General features: G+C 55.2%; 1 protein-coding gene across 3 annotated transcripts in view; it reads left to right on the plus strand.

Annotated features, from left to right (window-relative positions):
- TXNRD2 (thioredoxin reductase 2) overlaps nt 1-26,821 on the plus strand; it is a 52,012-nt gene that overhangs the window by 13,764 nt on the left and 11,427 nt on the right. For all 3 annotated transcript variants that reach the window (XM_063088263.1, XM_063088262.1, XM_063088264.1), the window contains exons 6-11: nt 181-259; nt 792-854; nt 4,412-4,482; nt 13,144-13,163; nt 13,915-14,006; nt 16,340-16,514. In XM_063088263.1, coding sequence (XP_062944333.1) covers nt 181-259; nt 792-854; nt 4,412-4,482; nt 13,144-13,163; nt 13,915-14,006; nt 16,340-16,514 — 500 coding nt within the window. The remainder of the gene's footprint in view (nt 1-180; nt 260-791; nt 855-4,411; nt 4,483-13,143; nt 13,164-13,914; nt 14,007-16,339; nt 16,515-26,821) is intronic.

A 26,821-nucleotide genomic window follows, 5' to 3' on the forward strand; every position in this document is an offset into this window, starting at 1 on the left:
TGCCCCTGCTCCACATTTCCTGGCCTGGCTGTCCACTTGCCCCCAGCCCCACCTGAGCCACAGGTCCTGGGCCTGGGCTGTGGACTGGAGCTCACCTCTTAGCAGCGCTCCCTCTTTAATCTGATTGGTGAGGGTTAATTTGCAGAGGAAGTGTTTGACAATCTGATTTTTATTTTGCAGAAAAGTCAAGTACTTTAACATCAAAGCCAGCTTTGTCAACGAGCACACAGTTTGTGGCATTGCCAAAGGTGGGAAAGAGGTGAGTGCGCGACTCGCCCAAGTGGCTCCTTGGGGCCCCTTCCACAGAGCTTGGGTGCCGACTCCAGCTTTATTCGGCCTCGGTGCTGTTCTCAGTAATGAGTGCTGCTGGAATTGAACAGACAGCTTCCTTTGAGGCTGGTCATGCTCCTTTAAAGTGATTAAACAGTTCATGTGAGATGCATGTCATGCCAGGATGCCCTGCTGATTGGGGTGACAGGGTGACAGTGCGGGTGATCACACCCTTTCTGCAGGCCTTTGTGGGGATTCGAGGAGAAGAGATGCCTGCAGGGTGCACTGTAAACTGTGAAGTGCTTAGAGTTGGTCTCCCTGGCCCTTCTGCCTGTCCTCCTCCTGTCCAGCAGACCCTTGATGGGATTCCAGCTCTGCGGCCTCTCAGTTGCTGGCCAAGGGTCCTCACTGAGGGCAAGGGGGCCACAAGGACTGCTCTGAGGGGCCCATGCAGGCATTCGAGCCCTCTGGGTGATTGCAATGTCCTTGTTTGACCCGTGGCTTTCTCTTTTTATTCTCAGACTCTGCTTTCAGCTGATCACATTGTCATTGCTACTGGAGGGCGGCCCAGGTACCCCACACACGTGAGTGTCCCCAAAGCATGGCCTCTCCTGCGCCACTGGGCTCACAGGATGCGCTGTTCATACTTATGCTTCCCACACCAGCACCCCTTACACCCTTTTTTGATTTATTTTTTTATACTCACTATTGTCACTGTCTACTTTGCAATTCTCTCTTGAATCCACTGTGCTGAAACAGAAGGTCACCAGTGACCTCCACGTTGCTAAGTCCTCAGAATGTTCTCTTTTCTCTTTTCACCTGGCCCCTGGGATATCACTGGGTCTGTTCACTGCTTTACCCCAGCGTCTCTTTTTCTAAATCTCCTTTGCTGATTTCTCCTCTTTTCTTCAACTCTATGATGTCGAAACATCCAGGACTTAAGTCTTGTTCCTCCTCCTCCTCCACCCCCTGCTCTTTTTTAAAATTTGAGATAAAATTCACATGCCATAAAATTCACCATTTTGTAAGATACAATTCAGTGGGTTTTAGAGTATTCACAGAGCTGTGCAGCCATCAGTCACCAGTGCCTAATTCCAGAACATTCTCATCATCCCCGAAAGCCCTGTACCTATTAGCAGTCACTCCCCGTTTACCCCCAGCTTCCAGCCCCTGACAACCACGAATCTGCTTTTTGTCTCTATGGCTTTGCCTGTTGTGGACATTTCTCATAAGTAGAACCATGCAGTATTTGTCCTTATGGGTCTGGCTTCTTTCACTCAGTATAGTGGCCTCAAGTTTCATCCAGGTAGTAGCAGGTGTCAGAATTTCATCCCATTTTATGGCTGAGTAACATTCCGTTGTATGGATAGACCACATTCTGTTTATCCACTTCTCTGTTGATGGGCATCTGTGTGGTTTCCACTCTTTAGCTATTATGAACTGTGCTGCTGTGAATCTCTGTGTAGAAGTTTTTCTCTGTGGACTTTAGTTTTCACTTCTCTTGGGTATGTACCTAGGAGTGGAATTGCTGGGTCATACGGAAACTGTGTGTTTAACTTTTTGAGGAACTGCCAGACTGTTTTCCAAAGTGGCTGCTCCGTTTACATTCTATCCAGTGGTGTACAAAGGTCTTAGTTTCTTGTTTCTTCATGTCTCATAGGTTTTTGTTGAAAACTGAACATTTCTAATAATATATGATAGCTCTGGAAACCAGATTCTCCATCCACCCTGGGATTTTGTTGTTATTGCTGTTTGTTTGGTGACTTTTCTAAACTAATTTTGTAAAGTCTTTGTTCTTCGTCATGTGGCCACTGCAGTCTCTACTTGGTTAACTCAGTGGTCAGCTAATGACTGGACAGAGATTTCTTAAACACCTAGAACCAAGGAATCCCTTGGTTTTTGCCAAAGGCTCTTTGTGCATGTGGGAGATGCCTCAGCACCCAGCCAGGCAGTGGGCAGCTCTGCCTTAGCCTTCACTTCCTGCTGGTGCAGAGAGCAGGGTCAGCCCAAGTGAGAGCTCAGCCTGGCACATGCCTGGCCCTGTAGCTTCCCAGGAATGTGTTGGAGCTTCTCAGAGCCCCTGTGCACATCTCATTCCTCAGTTTTTTAAAGCTTTTGGTTTGTCTGTTGTTTGCCTCAACTGTTACCCATCACCACAGGCAGCCGTGACTTAAAACACTGGACAAATGCCCCCAGGGAGGCTGTTGGCACTGGGCAGCTGCAGTGAGGTTAGATAAAGATGAGCCTTTTGAGAGGGGTCTTCAGGGAGCGCCCCCTGCCCCAGGTCTGATGCTGACTATTCTTTGGGAAGGAGGCTTGGAAAGGCCCCCAGCTGTGTTCTGCTTTCTCTGGTACTTTCACTTCTCAAGGCTGCTGCTGAGCTAGATTAAAACTGAAAAAGTTAGAACTCCACAGAGCCGCCATTCTTACTGAGTTTCAGCTGGGAGCAGCTACCGCAGGAAAGCAAGAAGGGGGAACAGAGGGTTTTGGCCGAGGCCACATCCTGGCGGGTCTCCTAGGGACCTGTTGCCACCAGCCCCGAGCCTCCTTGTGGGCTGTGGCCACCTGGCCTCTGACTCAGACCCAGGCAGAGCACAGATGGAGGAAGAACAAGGGCGGTTCTGCTGCTTTTCAGGTGGGAACAGTGGCATGTGAGCATCTGAATCCCCAGCCTCCACCTCAGTTCTGTGCCTGCTCTGGAAATGGGGAACAGAGAAGGCCCGTAGGAATACGAACACCTGCAGTCCTCAGAGGGCCACTGGACTTCTTCCTTTGGCCACCAGGCCAACAGGAGCAGCCTCAGAGGGGCCCGGCAGCTATGCACAGAGGTGGCGCTCAGGTGGGCTGTGTGGCTCTGTAGGATGACACCATGCCGCTATTCAAAGGAGCCAGATAGACAGGGTCCAAATGACCCCCTCACCCAGCAGCCAGGCTCGTGGTGGTTTTGCTCAACGCCCCCGAAGGCCACGGTCAGCTCCTGAGAGCGCAGCAATCACCTTGGCTCCTTTGAGGCAGTGGGCAGAGCTGCCCACACACCCGTGCCACCACCCTGGCCCCACCCTCCGCACCTCATCGGGTGGCTGCTAATGTCTCCACCCGCAGGGGGTGAAGCAGCAGCTCAGGGGCCTGGGGGAGGCAGCTCAGGGGCCGTGCTGCTCTCTCTGCAGCCCACCCTCGTCGCTGATGCACAGTCCCTGGGTGCCTGCCAAGGCTTGCTTGTGTTTTAGTCCCTTTGATTTCCAGACCTTTTGGTTTTCCTTGAGCAAACACGAGAAATTGCTGACTTTATTTTTTTTGCCAATTGGAAGCGTAAACTGTTTGAGATCCATTTCCTCTCTCTACCAGCACATCTTTCTCTCAAGCCACTGAGAGGACGCCCATCCTTGGGTCTCCCCTGCTGCCTTGACCGCCCCTCATCAGGTGGCCTGTATGATTCCTGGGCACAGAGCCCACCTGGAATGGCCCTCGAGGATGCCTGGTCCGTCTAGCCTTCAGCCTGGTGCCCTCAGACCAGCCACCCCTCCTCAGCCTGCAGCACTGACACCCCACTCTGTTCCTTACGCCCGTAGCTGGCCCTGCTGGCCCACACCCCTGTTGCTCGGACCCTGTAGTGCTCTCCAGGCCCCTGGTTTGCTGACCTGTTTTCACCACTTCCTCTCCAGGTCTGGGCCCCTCAGAGCCCCAGGGCTGCTCCCTTGATCTGTGTGCCCCTGTCTTCTCCCTTCCCGGTGCCTGGACAGACTCACTCATGGGGGGATCAGCTCTCTGTCTGTGTGGCCCCTGCAGCTGCCATGGCCACCTCAGGCTGCAAGTCTACATCAAGGTGAAGGGAAGGGTCTCAGACAGCAGAGAGGAAAGTGCTGCCAGCTGCACCCACCTGGGAGGGAACCTGGCCAAGGAGCACTCGGTCCTTCAAGTGCCAGGCAGATGGCTGACCGAGTTAAGTATAGACAGGTCACTTTCTGTCCCCAAAGAGACCACAACCTGAAGACAAGGATGTGGAGCAGGGAAGCCCTGCACACATGTGGGCTGGGGGTGGTTGTAGTTGAGATGAGTCTGCAAAACAGGCATCCTCTTTGAGGAAGTCCCTGGAGCAGGCCAAATGGCACTCTGGTCACACTGATCCTCTTTTTCTTGATAGATCGAAGGTGCCTTGGAATACGGGATTACAAGTGATGACATCTTCTGGCTGAAGGAATCCCCTGGAAAAACGTAAGACCTCTTATGTCCTTTTAGTTCACAAGAGTGAATGTCAGGGCCAGGAGAGCCTTGGCTGGTGCCAGCTCCTAGTGCATCGTTTCCAGTTTACCTAAAGAAGGAAAGAGGACCCGTTATTTGTGACTCACTACGTCCCATGCTGTCTTGGTGTGATAACACATATGTCATATAAAGTGAGTCAGCCATTTATTATCTTGGTCAGTGGTTGTCAAACAGGGCTCCAGAGCCCTGGGGTTCCAGTGGGTCCCATTAGGGACATCGGGGAGGGCCGTGATCAAACATCTGGTTTACATGTTGGGCTTTTTGAAATCTAGCAAGGGCTCCAAAGGCCTCAGAAACCGCAGCCCAGCTGTGGAAGCGAGACCAGCAGCGTGCAAGTGCTGTACACTCCCTGAGCAGGTGCACATGCTTTAAGTGCATTCCCGAGCCCACAGAGCAGAGCCATTCTGGGGGTCCCAGATCGGGCAGCTCCTGACTGTGGGCTGTGGAGGGAACTTCATGCTCACAGGGGCCAGAGAGGCCACCAGAGGGCAGCAGAGACTTGAGTGTCAGCCATTTGCTCACAAGAAAATCCTGGGGGAAAAGTGCCCCATAGGTGGGTAGGCCTTGCATGTGTGTGTGTGCGTGCGTAGGTGTGTGCGCATGTGCGCGTGGGGGAGCGTGTGCATGCGTGTGTCACGTGCTCTGCTTGTGGTCATTGCTTCACACTTCACAAGGCCTCTTTGTCCGGGGTCAGGTCTTGATTCCCCTGAATGGATGTGGCGTAGTTTCTTCTACCTTTACCATTAATGAGCATCTCAACGGTTTCTCTTCTTCGTCATCGTAAATGCTGCGATGAAAACCTTCGATGTGCATCTATATGCCATCATGAGTGCTTCTTATACATTTTTTACAATTATTTGTTGTAGAAAAATACACATAGTATAAAATTTACCATCTTAGCCATTTTTAAGTGTGGAGCTCAGTGGAATTAGGTACATTCGTAACGTTGTGCAGCCGTCACCGCCATCCGTCTCCAGGGCTCTGTCCATCTTGTAAAACTGAAGCTCTGCACCCATTAAGCCCTAAACCGTTTCCCCTCCGCACCTGTTCTACTTTCTGTCTCTGTGAATTTGACTGCTCCAGGGACCTCCTGTGAGTGGAGTCATACAGCATCTGTCTTTCTGTGTCTGGCTTATTTCTCTTGGCATAATGTCCTCCAGGATCATCCATGTGAAGCATATGTCTGAATTAAGGCTAAATAACCTTCTATTGTATGGATATACCACGTCTTGTTTAAACTCGTACACTCATCTGTTGATGGGCACTTGGTTGCCTCCTGTTACAGCTGCTGTGACTAACGCTGTGAACACAGGTGTACAGATATCTCTTCAAGACTCTGCTTCCAGTTCTTTTGGGCATATACTCAGAAGTGGAATTGCTGGATGTCATGGTAATTCTATGTTTAGTTTTTAAGGACTTGCCACACTGTTTTCCACAGTGGCTGTACCATTTTACATTCCCACCCACAGTGCACCAAGGTGCCAGCTTCTCCACATCCCCGCCACACATGTTGTTTTTTGTTTTGGGGGTTTTTTTGGATAGTGCCCATCCTAGTGGGTGTGGGGTGCTCTTATACGTTTTGTGTACACCTGTCAGGGCCTTCTCTAGTGGTCAAAGAGCTGGGTCCAAGGGCCCAAGCCCTTCAACCCTAACACATTTTGCTGACAGGGTGGCCACACCCTGTTCCATGTGTACTTCTGCCCCCTTCCCGCTCTCCCCCCAGAACTCGGGCATCAGCTTTATTATAAGACATTGAATAGAAAGGAGCCTCTCCTCCTGTTCCCGTGGGGTAGGTGGTGGTCCCTGCCACTCGTGGCACATCTGGGTGCCTCCCAGTGACCGGCCAAGCTCATGCCAGTTCATATCCGACTGTCCGTTACCATCCACTGGATCCCCAGGTCGTGGCTTGTCTATTGACTTGGTGATATTATTTCATGTGAAGTTCTCAATTTTTATGTTGTCGCATCTATCACTTTTTCCCTTTATGCTATAATTTCTGGGTTATCCATTTTTTTATCTTTGACCTTCTGCTAGGTTAAACAAGATCTGGTTCTGTTTGCATTTGCTCAGTCGTCTTTTCGTGTATTTGCTGGCCTTGTTTGAACTGAGTGTGCCTGTCTGTGAGCGTGTCTATGAGTGTGTGTGCGTGTGCATGGGTGAGTGTGTGAATTGGTTTGGGGCCTGCTTTCTATCTATTTTTTTTCCTTGTCTTATCTTTTTTTTATCTCCCAGCTGGTTTGCGTATTAGGGATGTGATCCCATGTCGGTCATGTTGCAGATTTTCTCAGCTTCTCATGTCTTTTAACTTGTGTGATGTACAAATGGTTTTACTTTTTTCCTGTATGTAACTTAAAGCTCTTTTACACTTAATGGCTTTTAGATTTATTGCATGTTCAGGAAGGCCTGCCCCACCCCTAAGATTGTTTTTTAAAAAGTCCCTGTATTTTCCTTTAGGGCTTCCACAGGTCAGATTTTCTTTTACATGCATGGGCTGGTTGCAGTTTGTCTATGGAGACCAGGTTGCTGGGGTCCCACTGGTGGCTGACTGCCCAGTCACTAGTGCCCATCTTGAAAGCACCGTCCCCACTCAGAATCCTGAGTCCTGCCACTGGGGCTGCTTGGTTCCTAAATCTTCTTAGTTTCCTTTCACATTCATTTCTCTTGGTGAGATTTAGATATACTTTCCAGCCTCTCCATACGCTCTGTCTGCTGGACCCCTGATGAAATGGCCTTGAATGTGCAGTCCCTTGCCTGGCACCTCTGTCCAGGTTGAGGCCACCCATGTGCTCTGGTCATCTTCTAGGCCTGTCACCAAAGACCGGCATTTTCTGAATCCTGATCATGCACTTTTCTTGCCAAAGGCTGCCCACTTGGGGCTGGGGCAGGAGGCCCTGCCTGTGGGTGCACGTGGCAGTGCTGGCCCGGGAAGGGCCCCTCTCCCTCCTCAAGGCACCCTGGGCTCGGGGACACTCCTCTGTGACCTTGTGGTGTGGATGAACAGTTCTGCGGGGAAGACACGACACCAGATATTTTGGTCAGGAAAGAAACTGTAGTGTTTATTTTCTTCAGAAAAAAAACATTTAGAAGATTTTTTTTTTTTAAGAAAAAAAGCACTTTCATTTAGAAGGAATCTAGGTATGTTATTGTTTAAGAAAAAAGTGTTTGCAATGTATCAGTCACCCGTTTGGTTCTGAGCATGATTTATGTGAGGAAATGGTTTTTTTAAAAATTAAGCTGGAGATATATCCCTGTACGATGCTTCTGTGAAAATGCGGCTTTTGTCCAGTGCTGTTAATGCAAGTTGTAACAGTGTAATGTAGGAGTGAGTGTTTACATGTTACATTCCTCCGCCGCAGTCAAAATAAGCCCGGAGGGTCTACAGTAGCATTTCTGTATTTTATCAGCTTGGGCCGGGGCCGAGGGGGAGGCCCCCACTCACACTTGGAGGGGCTGTTTCTGCCAGATTTATTTGCCTTATAAATATTCCCCGTGTTTATTTTAACTCGCCTTTAAAATGGAACTGAAATTAATATGGACCCCAGGGCCGCCCCCTGGCCTCAGAGTGTCTCCTGTAGCTGGTGGGGACATTTCTCCTTGTCCCGTCCAGGAGGCTGGGTGGGCAGCCAAGAGTGCCCGGCGTTCCTGTGCCCCCGCCAAGGATAAGCCACGTCTGCCCAGCCCCAGGTCCCTAGTGGGTTCTGCCGTGTGCACAGGACCTCCCTCCCTCCCTTGCCATGAGCAGGCACAGGTGGCAGCCGGGACTTCTTTCAGGGTGCGTCTGGGTGGGGCACAGTGACCAGTAGCTTCAGGTGTGGCGAATCGAGCCGGCGGTGGGGCTTGCGGCCCTTCAGCCTCCCGAGGCTGCTGCATGCCACCTTGGCCCCGAGAGGCTGCCTGGGCATCACGGTGCTCTCGGACCCCATGTGAGGAGCTCCCTAGCTCCTTTGCTGGCATTGGGGTCTTGGGGAGCCCAGGGCTGGACAGATGGCAGAGATGGAGTGGTCATGCCTGAGCCCAGAGGATGGGAGACAGAATTAATTAAATAGCGCCATTCACCAGACAGCTAGGTGCCAGCAAAGGGGGCTGCAGCTATTGGCTGGAGCGTGCTGAGCACCTGGGTCAGAACCCACGATGGTGATGACCGCATGTAGAAAACTCCTGGCAAAGCAGCATGAGCTTGCAGGTGACAGAGCAGGACCCTTGGGCTCATGGGGCCTTCCTGGCTGCCCAGACCCTCAGATTCTCCCTTGGGAGGAAGGGGCTGTCCTCTGGCCTGGGTGTGGCCAGGGCTAGACTGGCGCAGGTCCCTGGGTGGGACTCCAGGGCGCCGCTGCCTGGCCTCAGCTGCCCCAGCCTGGCTTGTTTGCCTCTTTCCTTATTCTTGTTTCTTGTTTCTCTATGGAAATCTGGGCAGGCTGAAGAAGTAAGAAGGATTCTGAGGGAGGGACAGGGTCCCCTGGGCAGGCAGCAGGAGCCCCTTTGGAAGGAATGGTCAGGGGAAGAATGGCCAGTGTGGGCAGCTGTCAGCTGCCAGTGGGGAAGTGGGAGTACAGAGGGGAGCACATGGCCCCACTTGACAAGACTCGGGGATGTGTGGCCTTGCATGGCCAAGCTGCTCCTTTCCACAGAGCAGGCCCCTGGCAGGAGGAGGGAATGTGGAAGTTGAGAAGGATGGGCTTGTTCCTTGAAGCTCCCGTAAGGGGCAGGCATTGGGGGGCAGGATCCAGGTGCAGCCAAGAGGGGCCTGAGACCCTGGGGCGGGGGGGGGGCTGGCGACTGAGAGGACCAAGGAGCTGAGCCAGGCCTCCAGCCCCACAGCTTGTGCCATCTTCCTGCCTGTTCCTCCAGCTGGAAGGCTGCCTGAGCTGTGAAGCCCTGCACTCTGGCAGTGGCTCGGCCTGCCCACCTAGGCCAGGCATGCCTGGGCTCTGCCTCCTGCTCTTCCTGGGCTTTGCCCTCCCTTCACCACCAGCTTTTGGGGCTCAGGTGCCCTAAGTCCAAAGTGGGGAATTGCAGTCACTCTATTCCAGACCCCTCCACTCCCTGGCAAGCTGGTCAGCGCCTTTGCCTGGGGTTTGCTGTGCCTGGGGTTCAGCTTTCTACAGAGCTGGGCTCTGTGCTGGTGACCTTGGAATGATGGAGAGGACTTGAATGAGATCGTAGCTGTGTCAGGGCAGCTCTTCCCCCACCTTGGACCTACTCTGAGGTCCCATAACTGAACTGCTATTTCCAGGTAACAACCAGGACCCGCCTGTTCCTGCTGCCCACTGAGGTAGCCCCTGCCCAGGTCCCCAAAGGGGTTTACAGAGTGTGGGACCACTCTCTCCCGCAGCTGCCAGCCCAGCTCAGGGGCCACCCGACACTCAGAAGGAGGGGCCGATGCCAGCTGGGACTGTCCACTCTCCAGCAGCCTGCTGCTTTCTGTCCCTGGATTCCTGGAGCTCCAAGAAGCAGCGAGAGTGTTGTTGTAACTTGGGCTGATTTAACGCTGCCTGTCAGAGTTTGTCGTGGAGGGAGATTTTCTTGACCTTTGTTGCTAATCCGGAAGCCAGCCAGGTCCTGCAATCACTTTTCTCTGTCCCTAAGCACAAGATGGAAGAAGGTAAATTTTATCCTAGGAAGAGCCATGCTGTTTATTTAGGAGAAATCAATGCCACTTAATTTTCTCATTTTCTGCTTACCCTCTATATTCATTTGGTGTGATGTCCTTGTGTCCAGCAGAAAGGAGACCAGCCATCTGCCTGGGACTTGGTTAATACACCGTAAAGACCCTCTGTCCATCTCCCTGTGGTTAAGACCTTATGGGGCCACAGCCTCAATGGCACCCATTAAAGGGTTGGCACAGAGGCTCCAGCCAGGTGGAGGCAGGCCCAGCATCGGGCCCTGAGGGGTCACAGGGTCCCAGGCAAGCCCGGAGCAGGCCCCCACTGGGGTGGAGGTCTTGGGAGTGCCCCCTCCCTCATGCTGCCTCTCTGGGGTGCCTGCAGCCCGGCAGCCTGCCTGGCATTTCCTGTGCTGGCAGGACTACCAAGGGGCCAGGTGCCTCCCGTGAGCCTCTCACTTTGTGTGGGTGTCCCCGTGGAGGGTGGATCAGGGGCCTCTAAGCTGGAGAGGCAGATGGAGAGCTTGGTAAGCCTGGGCTTCATGGGCTTGAATTAATGCTTTTGTTTTTGCTTCCTCCCCCCATTCCAGTTTTGAACAAGAAAGCCTGCCCTGTGATTAGGCTAATCCCACAGTGGTTTTGCCTCTGCGGGAAACATTTGCCCACCTCAAGGTACAGAGAGTAGAGCTGCCCGGAACACATGTAAACCTGAATTTGAGGCTCACAGGGTACAGGGCGGCGACTTCCAGTGTCAGTCGAGTGTTTCCAGCCCCCAGAGGCTCACGCAGCGCCCTCCCCACAGGTCCTCTGACTTCTGCTCCAGCACCGCCATCCTCCCATGGCCGGCCACATTGCATAGTGACCAGCCTGCATTGGTCACTATGCCTGTGCAGCTGGCCTTGACCCCACTGTCCCCTGTCTGTCCCCAGCCCCCAGCCAGCGTGGCCAGAGGAAGCTGGTCTGCGGTTGCCTGTCTTCTGGCACTCCTGGTCTTCATGATCTGGAGGCTTTGGTGTCTGCCTCTGTTTCAGCTGCAACATTTTCTTACTTTAGCTGGTTTGGAGGGAATTTTCTGAGTCTCGTAACCTGCATTCTTCAGAGAATAAATATTCTTGTTAGTTGATTGATTGGGGGGAGGGGCAGAGAACAGCCTGGCCCACCGTCCTGTAGGCTGTGGCCAGCCACTTCCCAGAGGAGGGTCGGTTTCACAGAGGCAGGGGGCTCCAAGAGGAGAGGGGAAGCCAGTTGCCGACGGAGGGGCCACGTTGGCATTCTCCCCTAGCACCTGCATTGCCTGCCAGGAGGTGGCCAGCCCAGGCCACGGCCCCCACCGGAAACAGAGCAGAGGGCACTGTGTGTTGGGCCTCGATGCTCTTACCTAACTTTGCTCTTGTGCTTGGGGCAGGATATTCAAAGCAGCTAAATTCTGTTTGCATTTTCAGTAACTCTTGATTTCCTATCTTAAAGAAAGGCTTATACCTTTCAACATGTACTTCAAGTCCAAGAAGAGCTAGGTTTTGTCATTTTGAAAAGGTACCTGCTAAGGAGATGTGTGTTTACACCTACACATACGTGTATGCACACCTGTGAGTGCACTGCACACCTTGTGTCTGTCAGCCATTGCCACCCTGTGTGGGACCTGAATGCATCTCTGCACTCCTGGCGGGTTGGGGGTCCTGGGGACCCCCTCACCTTCCCCACATGCTGAGCTGGGTGTCTGACCAGCCAGGACCATCTCATGCCCAGCCAGTCATCAGCTCTCTGTCCTCTCACTCAGACGTGACTCTGGCACGGTTCTGTCCCCAGCTCCTGTGAGGAAGCCGCGTGCCAGATGCTTCCCGCAGGGCACCTGCAGGAGTATCCAAGGGATACGCTGCTTTTTGAAATGGAATTATATCATTAGTACCTGCGGGGATTAGGGTTGACATCGTGCTTATCCCTCCTTACATCACCTCCTCTTGTTCAAAGACTGTAGGGGTGATCTGAAGAGCCCACCCACATGTAGCTGACCCGGTTGGGGGTTCTCATTCTGAGTTAGGTTCTGTGCCTATATGTGTGTGTGTGTGTGTGTGTGTGTGTGTGTGTGTGTGTGTGTGTGTGTAAACACATGTGTATGTGAGGGTGTGTAAGCCTGTGCATGTGACTAGACGTGTGTGGGTGCCAGTGTGTGTGCACGTGTGCGTGTGCATGTGACTGCATGTGTGCATGTTGGTGTGTGTATGTTGCGTGAGGGCACACTTGCATGTGCGTGCATGTGACTTCATGTGTGTGTGTCAATGTGTGTGCCTGTGAGTGAATACAAGTGCACGTGTGTGCACACGTGCAGATATGGAGTTGAATAGCAGGAGAGGATTTAAACTATGAGAGCAAATATTTCCAGTGACTTTGCTGGATCCCAGTGTTCTGTGCTTCCTGTCCACACCTGGTACCCTCAGTCCCTGCTTGCCTTAGGTACAGGTATGGTGGGGCTGGGGACAGGTGTGCACCTTCCAGCCTGGCCTTCTGTGGTCTGAGAGTGTTCTGCTCACAGACACCACCTTCCCAGGTGCCTTCCATAGCCTGGTGCCCTCACTGCCCTGCAAAGCGTCTCGCTGCTTCCAGCCTGGCCCTGGGAGGCCCAAGGGCCGCAAGGCAGAACTCCCCTCAGGGCAGGCAGGAGGAAAACCCTGTGTTGCCGACGGAAGGTGCTCACATGTCCACAGAATCTTGGTGCTGCTCCAGGTGCCTTTCATGGGACAGGCGCCATTTGTCATGGACCACACGTGCCCTTCACCACCAGGAAATTTGCTGATTTGATGACACCATTACATTGTGTCTCTCAGCTGTAGCCTCTAGGAACCGGGCTTTGCGCCTGCACGACCCGTTTGAGCAGTCAGGCTCGGCGCTCGCTGGCTGGCTGCGTCCTGGCGTGAAGGCTGAAGGGTCCTCCGTCCTGCACGTGGAAGGACGGCTCGTGCGCCCGCGGTGGCCACGCGGACTCTCACGTCGCTCTCTGTCCATTTCTCTGACAGGTTGGTGGTGGGGGCCAGCTGTATCCTTTACCAGCATGTAGGTGGCCGCTGTGGGAAGTGGACACTCCTTCCCGGGAGCCCCCCCACTGCCCTCCCTCCCTCCCAGCAGAAGCTTGGCTGCCTCAGACCAGGCACTTACCAACCTCTTGGGGGAGGACCTGTGCCCAGGGGACAGTTGGAGGCTGACCTTCTGTGGCTAGGGCTTCCTAGAGGCCCTTCCTGAGCCACACGTGGAGACAGCGGCTCAGCTGGACCCGGCCGTGAGGCAGCCGCTGCGCTCCAGCCGCACCCGTCAGGAGGAGCCATCAGAGCAGAGCAGGTCGCCAGGGGCCGCCTGAGGGCGGATGAAAGCCCAGAGCCTCCAGCTGAGAGCACGGGTCAAAGGCAGCCGCCCCGTGTCTGCCACTGCATGGTCCTCCCTGAGCCCTGCCGGGGTCTGCCCATCAGGACTTGGGCCCCACCAAGATGCAGGCCTGGACCTGGAGGCTGAGGTTCAACTCCAGAGCCAGGAAGGGCGCCCTGCGGAGGCGGAGGCTGGCCTGGCCCGCGGGTGCTGCGGGGAGGGCTCGTGGCTCTGACTGACAGAACCCGCCCCTCGGCAGTGCTCTCGCGACGTGGGGGTGACGGGTCTCTGCAGCTCGCGTCGGGAGCCTCCTCTGGGACTGCCTGGATGGGTGGCGGCATTGGCTGCTAGCACGGGGCCCTGCGGTCTTGTCCCTTTGCTCCCAAGGTCATGAACCGTTAGCATTCCTTAGCCTGCTGCCACTGCAGACGTGGCCCTGGAGTGTGCCGGCTTCCTCACCGGGATCGGGCTGGACACCACCGTCCTCATGCGCAGCATCCCCCTCCGCGGCTTCGACCAGGTAGCGCCTGCAGCCCCAGCTCCCACCCCGCTGCTCTGCTCCCCCGGGGGCTGCGCTCCCTTCTGCCCACCATCCAGGTGTGGGCTGGGAGTGAGGTCAGAACCTTTAGAAAGGGGCCTTTGAGGTGAACGAGGAGATTGTTCAGGAAATGCAAAAACACATATGCCAGGGCTGGCCAGTCAGCTCAGTTGGCTTCAGCGTGGTGTTGAGAACACCAAGGTCAAGGGTTGGGTCCCTGTACTGGACAGCTGCCAAAAAACAAAAAAAAAACACGTGCAAGAGCGTGGAACGGAGGGTTGGCGGTGGAGTGTGCGTGCAGCTGCGCAGAAGCACCGCACCTGGGGACCAGGTGGGCAGCCAGGCCCAGCCTCATGCATGGCAGGTCGGTCACTTCTTCCAGTCATTTCGTTAGTAAGGGGTGGGTGTGTGTCACAGATGTGCCATCCCCACCTCCAAGACCCCAACTCTCTGCTCCCTCCTTGCTGAGCCCCTCTGGGGTCTGAGTGGGGGTGCCGCCTCACCAGGCGGGATGAGTGGGTGGGAGACCATCTATGCCCTGGGTGACCATCTCAGGAGACAGCAGTGCCAGCCACCCCCCATGGGCTGGAATAGGACGCAGCACGCGAGCCAGGATGAGCCTGCAGTCCCCCAGTGGGAGCCACCAGCACAGCTGTGAAGGCGGCCTGGCCCGTCTGCCATGCAGGGGCAGCCCCAGCTCCACGCGAGCCTGGGCTCAGGCCTTCCTGACAGCTGCGGGGCTGGAGTTCAGAGGTGCCACCTCACGGTGTCTGCACAGGTTCCCTGTGCACAGCTGTCCTCATCCACGTCTGGGACGCAGACGCCCCTGGCAAGACAGGCTCCCACGATTGTAGTGACAGAGATTTTCTTTAACTAGATACTCTCCAAGGGAAAGTCACCTGTTAAAATCCAAGTGTGAGGTTGTCATTGTTGAGATGTCAAACACTCCATGCCTCCATGAAGGAGGACTCATTGCATGGCAGAGTCACCTCGATCTGCCCAGCCCTGCCTGGGACTGCAGCTGACCCTCGGCTCACAGAGGTCTGGTAGGGTCACATGAAGGTGGAAGGGCCGGGCCTGCCATGTCCAGACCCCACCACTCCACCCACCCCAACCTGGGTCAATTCAGAGACGGGTCACTTTGTTCTGTGTGGCCATGTGTTGTTTCATCCTAAAACCATGGCACATGCTGTCACTTCACTCTGCATATACAGTGAGCTCCTGTCATTGGGAGGTGGCTCCTGGGAAGGCTCTGAGCCTGGTACTGTGGGGGGCAGAGTGCACTGGACAGTGGACAGAAGGGGCCATGGGCAGGACGTGCTGGGCAGTGGGGAGAGAGGGCTGTGCGGGGCGCACTAGGCAGCGGACAGAGGGAGCTGGGCAGGGCGCGCTGGGCAGTGGACAGAGGGGGCTGTGCAGCTGGACCGAGGCCAGAGAGGCAGAGAAAGGCCGCAGCGGGGAGCCTGTGCCCAGGGAGGAAGTGGCGTGATCAGAGCTTCAGGAGGATGCACAGTCCCCACAGATTGGCCAAGGGGCAGTGGGCCTGCTGTGCACTGAGCAGACCCTGTAGTCCCCCTCGGAGACCAGGATGGATGCCGGAGGGACAGCCACTGCATGCCAGCCCCTCTGCGTGGATGACCGGGCGCTGTCCCAGACAGGCAGGGCTGCTCACCCCACCAGATGTCAGAGACTTTAAACGTGACTGTCTAGTTCCTCCTGAGAGAAGCAACTGTGGCCAGCCTCACTGCTGGCCTGTGCAGGCCCCCACAGTGTCCAGGGGAATTGGCCCCCATCTGTAGCCAGGTGGGAGGACTCTCTGCCCTGAGGTCTGTGTCAGCGCCACTGCCCCTGCATTTCTTGGTGGGGATCAGAGTTTCCACCCCCTGCCCCAGCTCTCTGATGGCAGAGGTGGGAGGGTGGCCACACTCGAGGGGGGCTGGTGGGAGCGGAGGGCCATCTGGTTGGGCTGGAGCAGAGCCCCCAGGAGATGAGGGTGCTTCTCTGACCTTGGTTTGAGTAAAGACTTAGTTCATTGGCATCTAGAGGGAAACCCACAGGTTGAGCACATCTTTACCTGAGAGTCCAGGGTCCGAGGATTTGGGGCCAGGCATGGCTCAGCCTCCAGCTCCACAGGGTGAGATGACCTGGAGGCAGGGGCCATGGGCACCCCACCTTCTCCTCCAGACAGAACCCTCTCAGGCCCTCACCAGGGCCTTTGAGAGCCAGGCAAGTGGCCAGGTCCCCTCTGCCACACCATCGGTAGCAATGTTCTCATTGCCACTGGTCCTCATGGCATGTCCTCTTGTGATTTGCAGCAAATGTCTTCTTTGGTCACGGAGCACATGGAGTCTCATGGCACCCGGTTCCTGAGGGGCTGCATCCTCTCCCGTGTCAGGAGGCTCTCGGACGGCCAGCTCCAGGTTACCTGGGAGGACCAAGCCTCTGGCAAAGAGGACACTGGTGCCTTTGACACTGTCCTGTGGGCCATAGGTAAGGGTGCGTCGAGTCGCACACACTCTCTGGTCTCTCAGAGGCACATGGAGACCAACAGAACCGAGTCCCTTGCAACAGAAATCTTTGTTCCCCTCCCTTCTCATCACCTCCTGGGGCTCCCCCCAGCCTGCTGGCTCCCAGGTGAGTTGGCCGCTACCTGGCGCACCTCCCGTGGGGACGGCACCCACTCCTGGCCACGCTCATCTTACATTCTGGAGCACACTGTCTCTGTTTCTTTCTCCACTGCCATGGGACATTGTGGAAAGAAACCAAAGGAGACCTAGGTGGTGTCAGCCAGGTGTGGTCATTTGGGAAAGACTAGTTAGTCCTCCTGGCTTTCCCTGTTTCTTGATAGATTGTTGATTAAAGTTTTAGCACATAAATCCTCTACATTTCCTACTACGTTTAAGCCTTGGTATATTTTTTTCTTTAACAGATTAGATATTTTACACTATATCTTTTAACACAAAAGTGTTGTTTTTAACAAAAAATGATATGGACCTTAATTATTTTAAATTGTGGTAACACATACATGACATACACATCTTTAAGTGGACATTTCAGTGGCGTTAAGGACGTCACGCTGGTGCGCAGCCATCACCACCACCCAGCTCCAGAGCTTTTTCATCTTCCCAGGCTCTGTCCCTGTTACACACTCCTTCCCCATCCTCCCTCCCCCCACCATTCTACTTTCCATCTCTGTGAATCTGATGGCTCTAGGGACCTCGTACATGTGGTATCACACAGTATTTGTCCTTTTGTGACTGGCTCATTTCACTCAGCATACTGTCCTCAAGGATCATCCATGTTGTGCTTGTGTCAGAACTTCCTTCCTTTCTAAGACTGAATAGTTTTGTTTATCCATTCACCTGTCGATGGACACTTGGGTAGCTTCCACCTTTTGGCTATTGCAGATAATGCTGCTGTGAACACGAGTGTACATAGCTAGCTGTTTTTTACATATAAATGACACGGATTTTCTACTAACCAGCCTTTTCCTGGCTTCCAGTACTTCCCAGTTTGTTGCTTTGGGCTCTGTGGGTCATCACATGCTAGGAGCAAGCGTCTCCCGGGCCTTTCCAGAAGTCACACTTTGAAGGTTTCCAAAGGCAGCATCTAGTGATGGGGCGGAGGCTTGGAGCCTCTCCTGGCCAGGCATGGGCTGGCTACCCTCGCCATGTATGGTTCTGGTCTCTTCTTTCTGTTCTCTGTGAGGCTCAGATCCAGTTTTCCAGGGGAGCAAAGGCCACCTGGGTGTGGCTGTGCAGGAGGAGCCTGCTGCCCACCTTGCTGGACACACTGCCTCTCCCTGGTGGGGCCCCCTGAGGAGAAGGGTAGAGAGCAGACCCCTGCCCAGTGTTTGGGCCCATCTGAGGGAGGCCAGGACGCAGTGGCCACTGCACGTGGGCTCCCGTGTAGAGGGCTGCGGGTCCATCGGTGAGGGTGATGTGGCGCACCTGCTTGGAAGGTCCCGCTTGCCTGAGTACCAGCGTCTTCTGGTTTTGGCTTCTAGTTTTCCTAACTGCCCTGTGGACTTGCATGTTGGCAATGGGAACGATCAAGGTATTGCTTTCTCTTCAGTATTTCTAGTTCCCTGGTCTCCCTGCACTGAGTCTGGTGTTTGGTCCCCCTCATGAGCCCAGGCTCAGAGCCAGGATCGCCATCAGCAGCCTCGTCTGGCTCCACATCAGTGAAGCCCGAGTTTACTCATAGTGAGGGGGCCCAAGGCACTTGTCCTAGCTCTGCTGGCCAGAGTGCCAGAATCCCCTGAGATGGCTCCCAGAGCAACAAGGTTGCAGAGCAACATGCTTCTGAAAAACCTGTCAATTTTTCCTGAGTCCCTCGGAATGAATAGAAATCAGCAATGGAATTGAATCCGGAGGAGCGGGACCCTTGGCTTTTGTGCAGTGGGCGCAAGAGCAGACTGATGAGCGAGGCAAGGATCTGACTCGCTTGTGTGAATTTAGTGCCTCTTGACCCAAAGTTGATGAGTTATCAAAGGAAATGTTCTTGGTCAAATTGTGAGAATTAATTTTAAGTAAGTTCATTAAGATCATCACTGTGAAAGATTAGGCAACACTTGAGACCCAGAAATGTACTGCTGTTTACTACCATAACCTCCATTCTAAATGATGATGTAGTGTGTTTCTCCCCCCGACCCGCGCCCCAGTCCTCCACCTTTGTCCCCTGATGTCTCCTCATACCCAACTCCTACAGGCACAGGCTCTTGTCCTGCCTTTGGACCATGGGTGGCTGTGCAGCCAGACACATTGGCTGAACCCATCATGATGGCAGTGGCTCACAGGGCCAGGCTGTGCCATAGGGAAGCCTGGGTCCCCCCAGTTTCCAGGCAGGACCCTGGCGGGTGACAGGCAACGCCCCTGCTCAGTGGAGCTGCCGTGGCATGTACACCCACCCTCCCCCACTGAGAGCCCATTTTATTTTTTGTATTTTCAAAAAGGGCATCCACCAGACAATCTGCCAGGCTTGATTGATGCTCAGGGTGGAAGCTTTTCACAGTCCTTGGCCTTTGACCTTGCTTCCCAGTGGTGGTTTCTGGGACGCCTTCTCGGGGGCGGGGGCTGCACGGGCATGTGCTGACTTTGCTGCTCATTCCCAGCCAGGTTTTGTAAACATTCAGGAGCCACTTCCCAGTTTAATAACCAGGAATGTTCTCTGCTGGTTCACACGGATAAGCCTTTAGCCAAGCATTATTTGTACCTGCAGTAAAGCATGATCTGCTCCAAGAGGTAAAAATAAAACACCCTGGGGGGCTGTACAGCCAGCTCCACCACCGTCTCCTTGGATTGTGCTTCCTGCCCTGAGCAGCGAGCATTGCGTCTGCACAGCCTGGGCTTTGATGGGTGCTTAAACACAGAAAAGAGAAGGACGCCCTCCTGCCCCTGAAGATACACACGGAAGGGGCCCGGGTGCTGCACGGAGCTCCTGCGTGGGGCCGAGTTCCAGTCCTGCCCGGCTGCCGTGTGCCCGGCCAGGACAGTGGACGTTGGCATCGCGAATGATGGGCCCTGCTGTCTGGAAGCTGAGGAGGACTCTTCCTCGGCACAGCCTTGATCTCCACGTGGTGGATTAAACACATTAGCAGTTAAAGCAGTTAATTGCTGTGCAGGGGGCCCGCTCATTGTTTGTCTGTGAATCACCCGCCCACACCAGGTGTCTCAGATAATAGACTGGGAACTTCAGCGAGGAGGATTTCCTGTCTGCAGATGTGCCGATTACAGCGCTGAGTGAAGACAGTCAGCCTGCGCCGCCACAGGCTCGATTTCGCCTGCAGAGTTAACCAGTTGTGGCCTGAATCCTGGCCGTCTGTGGGAGCTGGACGGGCCAGGGTCCGAGCAGATGCCTCTCAGTGCAGACACTTCTAAGTTCTAGCTGAGCTCAGATTCGGTTTTAAAGAATGGACAGAGTTCCTCTGGAGCACAGCCTTGGGCCAGAGCTGGGATTGTCACATGCCCCTTAGCATCCCCAGCCCCCCAGATGGTTCTGCTTCTGTCTTGGGGGAAAGATGTTGAGGACTCCAGCACATCTGTCCTTGGGCCATGGGAGTCCTGCCCATGGTTGTGCCATGCCAGGAGGACAGTCCTGGGCCTGCCCGGGATTCCCCTCGGTGTGGTTGGCAAGACCTGGGGGAAGAATCAGGTCGAATCTCACCTTGGCCACTGAAGCCATGTCCTCTTCTTCAGGCTTTGTCTTAGACAGCTTAGAGTTGTCATCACCTGTGTGTAAACCCCCTTCTGAGCCTCTGACATGGTGTGAAGGGTGCCAGCGAGCCCTGGCTCTCAGGCACTGGAGCTCGGCTTCCTGACTGTCATTCCACAAGGTGCTCCGTGTGCGTTTGCCCCACACAGCGTGTGTACCTGGAACATGGCCACGGGCTGGGGTGCCCAAGGAGGTGAGGGTGGGGGCCTCGGTGTCCAGGATTGGAGCACGTCGGCCCAGGCTGGGCTGCAACCGGGCTCATGTCTCCACCCTACTGCCTGCTTGCGGTGACGTGGTGGCCATCCTTGCTCACCTGTGTTCACTTGGATGCTGGGGAGCAGCTGATGGGCGTTGCTGAGCATGGACACAACCTGGTTGGGAGATGCCACGGCTGAGCCCACCAGTTCTATTCTCTGGGACCTTATCTTGTTGCAGCTGCAGGAAGCTAAGTGTGGCCGTGTTCCTCCTGGTGGGGATTCGCCCGGCACCCACCCCCTGCCCTGCTCTCAAGGTGGAGTGGCCAGCCTTGACCAGGTGATATGATCAGAAGCGCCTCTTTGATAGCCTAACATCTTTTTATTTTAATGCAAATTTAAAGTTTGTAATTACTGACGTCAGGAAAGATCCGAATCTGCCTCTGTGTGGGTTTCTTTCCCTTTTTTGGAGAGGAAGACAATGGACGTTCAGAGGGCTCTTCCTATAGGCCTGGGCCAAGGAGGCGGCCACGGCCTTTCCCATGACACTGCGTGGCCCTGGACAATGCACCACTGCTCCTGCAACAGCGATTTCAGCTTGGCAGCCGCCATTTACCTCAGCCTAGCTCATCGTTGTGCTCACCCATCGCAGAGGTCAGGCCAGGCCAGTGGGAGGCAGTGCCCCAAGCTTGGCTCAAGTGACAGCTTGTACCCGTGTCCAGAGTTGTGTCCATCCCCACAGCCGTCCGACCCAGGGCAGCCTGCCTCTGTACTGACAGTTGTCAGGCCGGGTCTTTTTACCAAGTCAAATTTAGTGTTTGTGATTAGAACATACTGGAAACTAATTAAAAAAAACAAAAAACTTAGTGAAAACTCTTCTAGAAATAAGTGGGCACCATTTATACGTGTTAACGTGTGCCATCTAAATTCTGCAAGTGACACTTGGAGCAGCCAACCAGCAGGAGAATCATATTCATGTGAATAATTCTTAGGGCAATACCGACCACCCGCCACTGAGCACACTCCTTCCTGCTGGTCCTGCGGGCCTGAGCTCAAGGCCCCGCACACTGAAAGGCTGGTTGGGTTTCAGAAGGTGCCGTGAGCTTATTTTGTGCATCATCAGTGGACACAGGAAGCTTGAATAGGAAGCGCCTGTGTGCTCCCTGGAAGGAAGCTTGCCTCCAGCCGCCAAGGAGCTTCCCCAGGTAAAAGACACTGCCATCGTGACAGCCTGGGGGGTCCCTGGTGGGCACTGGGGGTCACAGTGAGCAGCCAGAATCAGGTCATGTTAAAGTCCAGGGGCTCAGGCATTCATTCAACAAATACTCAGCCCGGCTGCATCCTGAGGCCTGTGTGACAGCTGTGTGCCCCTGCCCCTCGGGGCGCACAGTGGTGGGTGGGGCCTGGGCTCATTGAGAAGGGGCCATTCAAGCAAAAAGGAAAAAAGAAGATAACAAGTAGGAAAAAAAAGCCTCAAGGATCTGGCTCCAGATTCCAAAGGTGTGGGACCCTTTCTGTTCCTGGCCCAAGGTGCAGCACTGGGCAAGCAGCAGGCCTGGCCCTGTGGGAGGAGCTGGTCTGGGGGCCACATGCCCTTTGGGCTGATCACCCAGGCTGTCCACGTGGGCCTGCATGTGAGGTTCCGCCTGCCTCGCAGGGATGCTTCCTTTACACCCTGGTTGCGTGTGTCTGGATCGCAGCCCCTCACTCACCCAGCCGTACTCTCGCTGACACTTAAATCTCACCTCATTACACGGATTGTCCTTCCTTGGTGGGAACATGTGCCCCAGGCAGGCGTGAAATTGGAGGGCATGGCCATCACAGGATGAAAGAGGCGTGTGATACTGCACGCGGCCGGCCGTCTGTGCATCCCTGTGTCCAGCAGAGCAGGTGGTAATGACCGCTGGCTGCGCTCGGGGTGGTTTTTGGCCTTCAGCCTTCTCCGGCCCCTCCTTGGGGCCAGGCCGGCTGGATGAGCCCTGTGTCTGGGTCGCCTCCCCGGGCCAGTGGCAGCAGCCGGGAAGACTCCCAGGGTGATCAGAGGAGGGCTGGCCCTGCCCGGCTGCTCCGAGTGCTCTTAGGGGCCAGATGCTGCCCCTGCCACCACCGCAGGCCCCCGCGGCATCCCAGACGGTGGGGGGTGGGCAGGAGGCAGCTCCGAGGGCCAGAGGTTTCCCTGCTTCCTGAGCTTCACTCACACTTACACAGGAGGAAGCGAGAACTTCCCTTTGTACCTGGGATTTTAATGGCCTCATTGTTTGCAGAAAATACGGCAGAGGTCACACATCTATTACCTAAGAAGCTCTTATAAGGCAAGAGTGTTGTGAAGATATCTATAAGTGAATGAGGAAAGGCAGGACCTGGCAATTCCCAGAAGAAGCACAGTTAATAAACACGTGGCCAGAAAATACTTGATTTTGCTCGTCATCACTGAAGTACAAATTAAAACCGCATGAGAGAGACCACTGAGCCGCTGCCTTCTCTGGGGAAGGAACTGAGTCTAAGGAGCTGTCCCAGGGCGCGGTCCCCTGCGCCATGCTGGGAAGCCTGCATCCGTCTCTGTCCCTCCTCTGGGGATCTAAACTGAGGACACAGCATGTGGACGAACGAGTGCGTCAGGTCTGCATCCCAGTGGTGTCCGAGCGTCCCTCCCCAGGGGGCTGTTCAGCAGCAGCAAACAGTGGCTCAGTGAAGAGCCCGGGTCCCGGCGGAGAGCCTGCAGCGGGCGGATCGGTACAGCTGGGGCTGGGGAAGCTCTGAGCACAGCACAGGGGACACGCACAGGGCGGGTGGGGCTCCGTCTTCCCCAAAGCGCTGCTTCTCTATCTGCGTAAGAGGGAAATGGTCAGGGGTGAGGCAGGCATGCTGGCCTGCATCTAGCTTCTCACACCATTTAAGTCCCGCTGGGCCTGGGCCTGTGCCAGGCGTTGCCAGTGTGACAAGAGCCACCCTGTGTTCATGGCCAGCTACTCGGTCCCCACCTCAGTGACCATTCTCCACCTTCCCTTGGGGCTCCAGGCCGGAGCTGAGGGGGGGCCTACGACACCTGGCTGGGCCCCCAGCGTCAGTGGGGAGATTTGACCCTGTTCCGAGCGTGAGGCAGTGGACCTCCTGGGGGTCATGGGGCATGTCTGAGGTCACAGCACCCACTGTGCCTCCTCTGTGGCCACTGCCCTTGGTTTGCTCAGTGAGGACCATGACTTGGGGGCATCAGGGCTTAGTGTCCTTGCTGGCAGGGCCTGTCACAGCTTAGGGACATGGCTCCACTGTGGGGCCCCTGCATGGCGCTGGCCTCCCTGGCCACCCCAGCAGGCCCCAAACCTCACATGCCCACAGCTGCCTTTCTCAGGCTGGACATGACCTCCTGTTGCAGCCTCTCTCCCTCCCTGCACCGTGCATTCCCGAAGCAGCAGCCTAGCCCCTGCCCGTGCCATGCGTGGTGTTTGCCACCCTCCACTTCCTGCCCTGTCCATCTAGCCATCCATTCTTCACATCAGTGGCTTGACCCACATTCCCACGTACTTTCCAAATGTATACGCACAGGATGTCCTAAAATTCCCTGGCTTTGAAATGGACTGTGGGAGTCTAATACCATGCCTGTGTTATCTCCAGTGACTACTTTTAAATTTATTTTTATTTTTGGGGGGACCTTGGGATAGGATTTGCTCGGCCCCTGCAAGTCCATACTTAGCATAGTTACCATGAGGCCCACGAGGAAATGCTCTTGGCCTCCCAGGACCAGCCAGGCAGGTGTGCAGGGGACAGCATAGGCATGGTGTGGCTGCCAGCTTTGCCCTCAGACACTCTGGCCCTGCACTGAGCAGTCACCAGGAGGCAGTGGGCCTGGTGAGCTGGACACCAGCCTGGAGAGGGACCAGAGAGGGCTGAGTGGTGAGCCGCCTGCCCCTCCTGTGCACCCCTGCCTTGTCCATAGGGTCCAGCTACTTCCTCTGATGTGGCCTCGTGCTGGCCGTGTCTGCACTGATCCTGCCCGGTGCCAGCCTGCCCACATCTGATTCCTGTGGCCAAGCAGAGCTAAGAGGCTGGAGCCAGCCTCCCGCGAACTTGAGAAGTGCAGCTTAGCTGAGCCTCTGTGTTTTGACTTCTTGCTCTGGGACAGCAGCTGGAGACTTAGGTTTCCTTTTCATAGGGGCTTCGTCTTCGAGATGTTCAGGTGGGCGCCACCCGCTTCCAGGCTGCTGCACTCTGAACTCTGGTTTGCCCGAGCCACCACAAGCTATCGGAAGTATGCCTTTGACACCAAGTCACTTTTGCCGTTGGGGGATGACTCTGAGCTCCTGGGAGCCGAGAGCAGCCTGGGGGATGGCCTGCTGCCCTCCTGGAGTAGGGTAGGAAGAGCTGCTGCAGCTGCCCACTGGCTCCACAAGGCCACACCCATCTGAATTTGAGGAGAAAGGGACCTCTGCTGGCAGCTCAGCAGTGACAAGGTCCACATGCTGTCTTTTCTCTGGGCCCAGAGCTGTATGGAGCTTGGCAGGGGACAGCTGCGCCGATGCTGCCAGGGACTGGCCACCCCCTGCCCTTCCTGGCTTTTGCACCCAAGAGCAGGATCAGCTGAGCCGAGTATGCCCAAGGATGGGTGTGGTGTGTGGTTCCATCGCTGCCCCGCAGCCCAGCTCCTCTCTTGGTTCTGAGGTCCCAGACCTGGGCTGTTTGCTGGTCAGCCACTGGGGGCGCGCAGGAGAGGAGGTGCTGAGGGCCGGAGCTACGGGAGACCTGGCTGCAGACCCTGCTCACTGGGCTCTGCGCTGGCTGCCCAGAGATGGGGTGGTGGGGCCATCCCTCATGCCCTGGGTAGGGCATGAGTTTGCACACTCTTCCTGCCCTGGGTTGGCTCATCTCTCCTTGCAGCACCTGTCGCATGTCCCACAGCCTGTCCATGCAGACACAGTCTGGCAGTGGGAGAGGAGCATAACCCACTGTGATGCAGCAAGCCTGCAGGAGGAGCCCTGTGTGGGAGAGGGCAGGGGCTTCAGAGGACCCCTGGGGTCCTGGGAGACTGGGAGGGAGGACGCCCCACCCAGGAAGAGCCATATGGGGACATGAGAGGTGGTCAGCTCACCTTGGGCTTCAGGCAGACTCCATGTGACCACAACACCTCCCGAAATGCCTGCACACTGCTAGGACAGAGCCGCAGCTTCTGTGCATCCCACATGGCACGTGCTCCGTGTCTCCTCCTCGGGGCCCACTGCCTTCCCGTGTTGCAGCCCTCCCTGTGGTGCTGGGTCTTTGATCACACTGTGCCCACCCACGAGGTGTCCACGCCCCGTGGGGCCCGGTCTCCCGGTGGGAGGTGTTTGAGGTCCCAGCCTACAGCTGGGGTCGCTCTTGGGTCAACTTTGCTTCTTGACCTTCTTTGTGGCCAGAGCTGGGAACTTCATATTTTGAAAAGAAAAGAAATCGTGAATTTTGAATTCAAATGTGACATTATAGGGTCTTAACTATCCTCTTTGAATGGTGCATAAGACCTCTTTGTAGCTTCATTGTTGTTAGATTAGAATCCTCTAAGGAAGCACCTTTAGACTAAGGGCTTCCGCAGTCTCTTCAGCTGATTCTCTTCCCATGTGCGCTGTCACCAACCGCACACGCCGTTAGGCTCATTTGTTTTACGTTTGCAGTTTTAAGGAATTCTTTCTTATGTTTATCTAATTTTATTTTTTGAATATGTAAACCTTATATGTGATCAAAAAGACAAAACAGTGTCACAGGATGCGGTTAGACACGTCCTGTTTCCATCTCCTTTCCTCGCTCCTCTTTTCTCCCTTTCCATAGGGCCCCGGTTTTGCTAGTGCTGGTTTATCCTTTCATTGATTCCCTTTGCAAATGTGAGTGTGCATTTGTGTATGCATGTGTGCACATGCGTGTAGTGTGTGCGTATGTGCATGCACGCATTCCTCTCTTCCTTGGAAGGAGGTGGCACACTCTGTACCTCTCGTATTTGTCGCTTGCCTGCCCTGCTCCATCCCAAGACCCCCCAGGTCAGCCTAGGTCCCCCGTGCTGACGTGAGTGCTGGGCTCTCTATGCTGCAGGTGGGCAAAAGCACTGGCTCTGCCACAGGCTTGTGGACTTCAGGGGCTGGTGGCCAGCAAGACCGGGTTGGGGTGGGGGGTTCCATGTGAGCCTCATGTCTGGTCTCATCTGGTTCCCATGTCAGCCCATTTTACACATGAGGACTCTGAGGCTCACGGAGGAAAGAGGTCTGTCCAGGGGCTCTTGTGCATGGAAGGACAGGCAATCCCAGGCTGCATGTCCCCGGGGAGGTGGCCTCTAAGTACCAGCTCCACAGCATGTAGCGACTCCTCAGTGTCCGCCCCATCAGCCCAGGAGCACACAGTGAGGCTCATGGCAGAGACCCTGGAAGCCCTTTC

Source organism: Cynocephalus volans, chromosome 2 (assembly GCF_027409185.1).
Source record: "Cynocephalus volans isolate mCynVol1 chromosome 2, mCynVol1.pri, whole genome shotgun sequence".
NCBI classification, from domain to species: domain Eukaryota; kingdom Metazoa; phylum Chordata; class Mammalia; order Dermoptera; family Cynocephalidae; genus Cynocephalus; species Cynocephalus volans.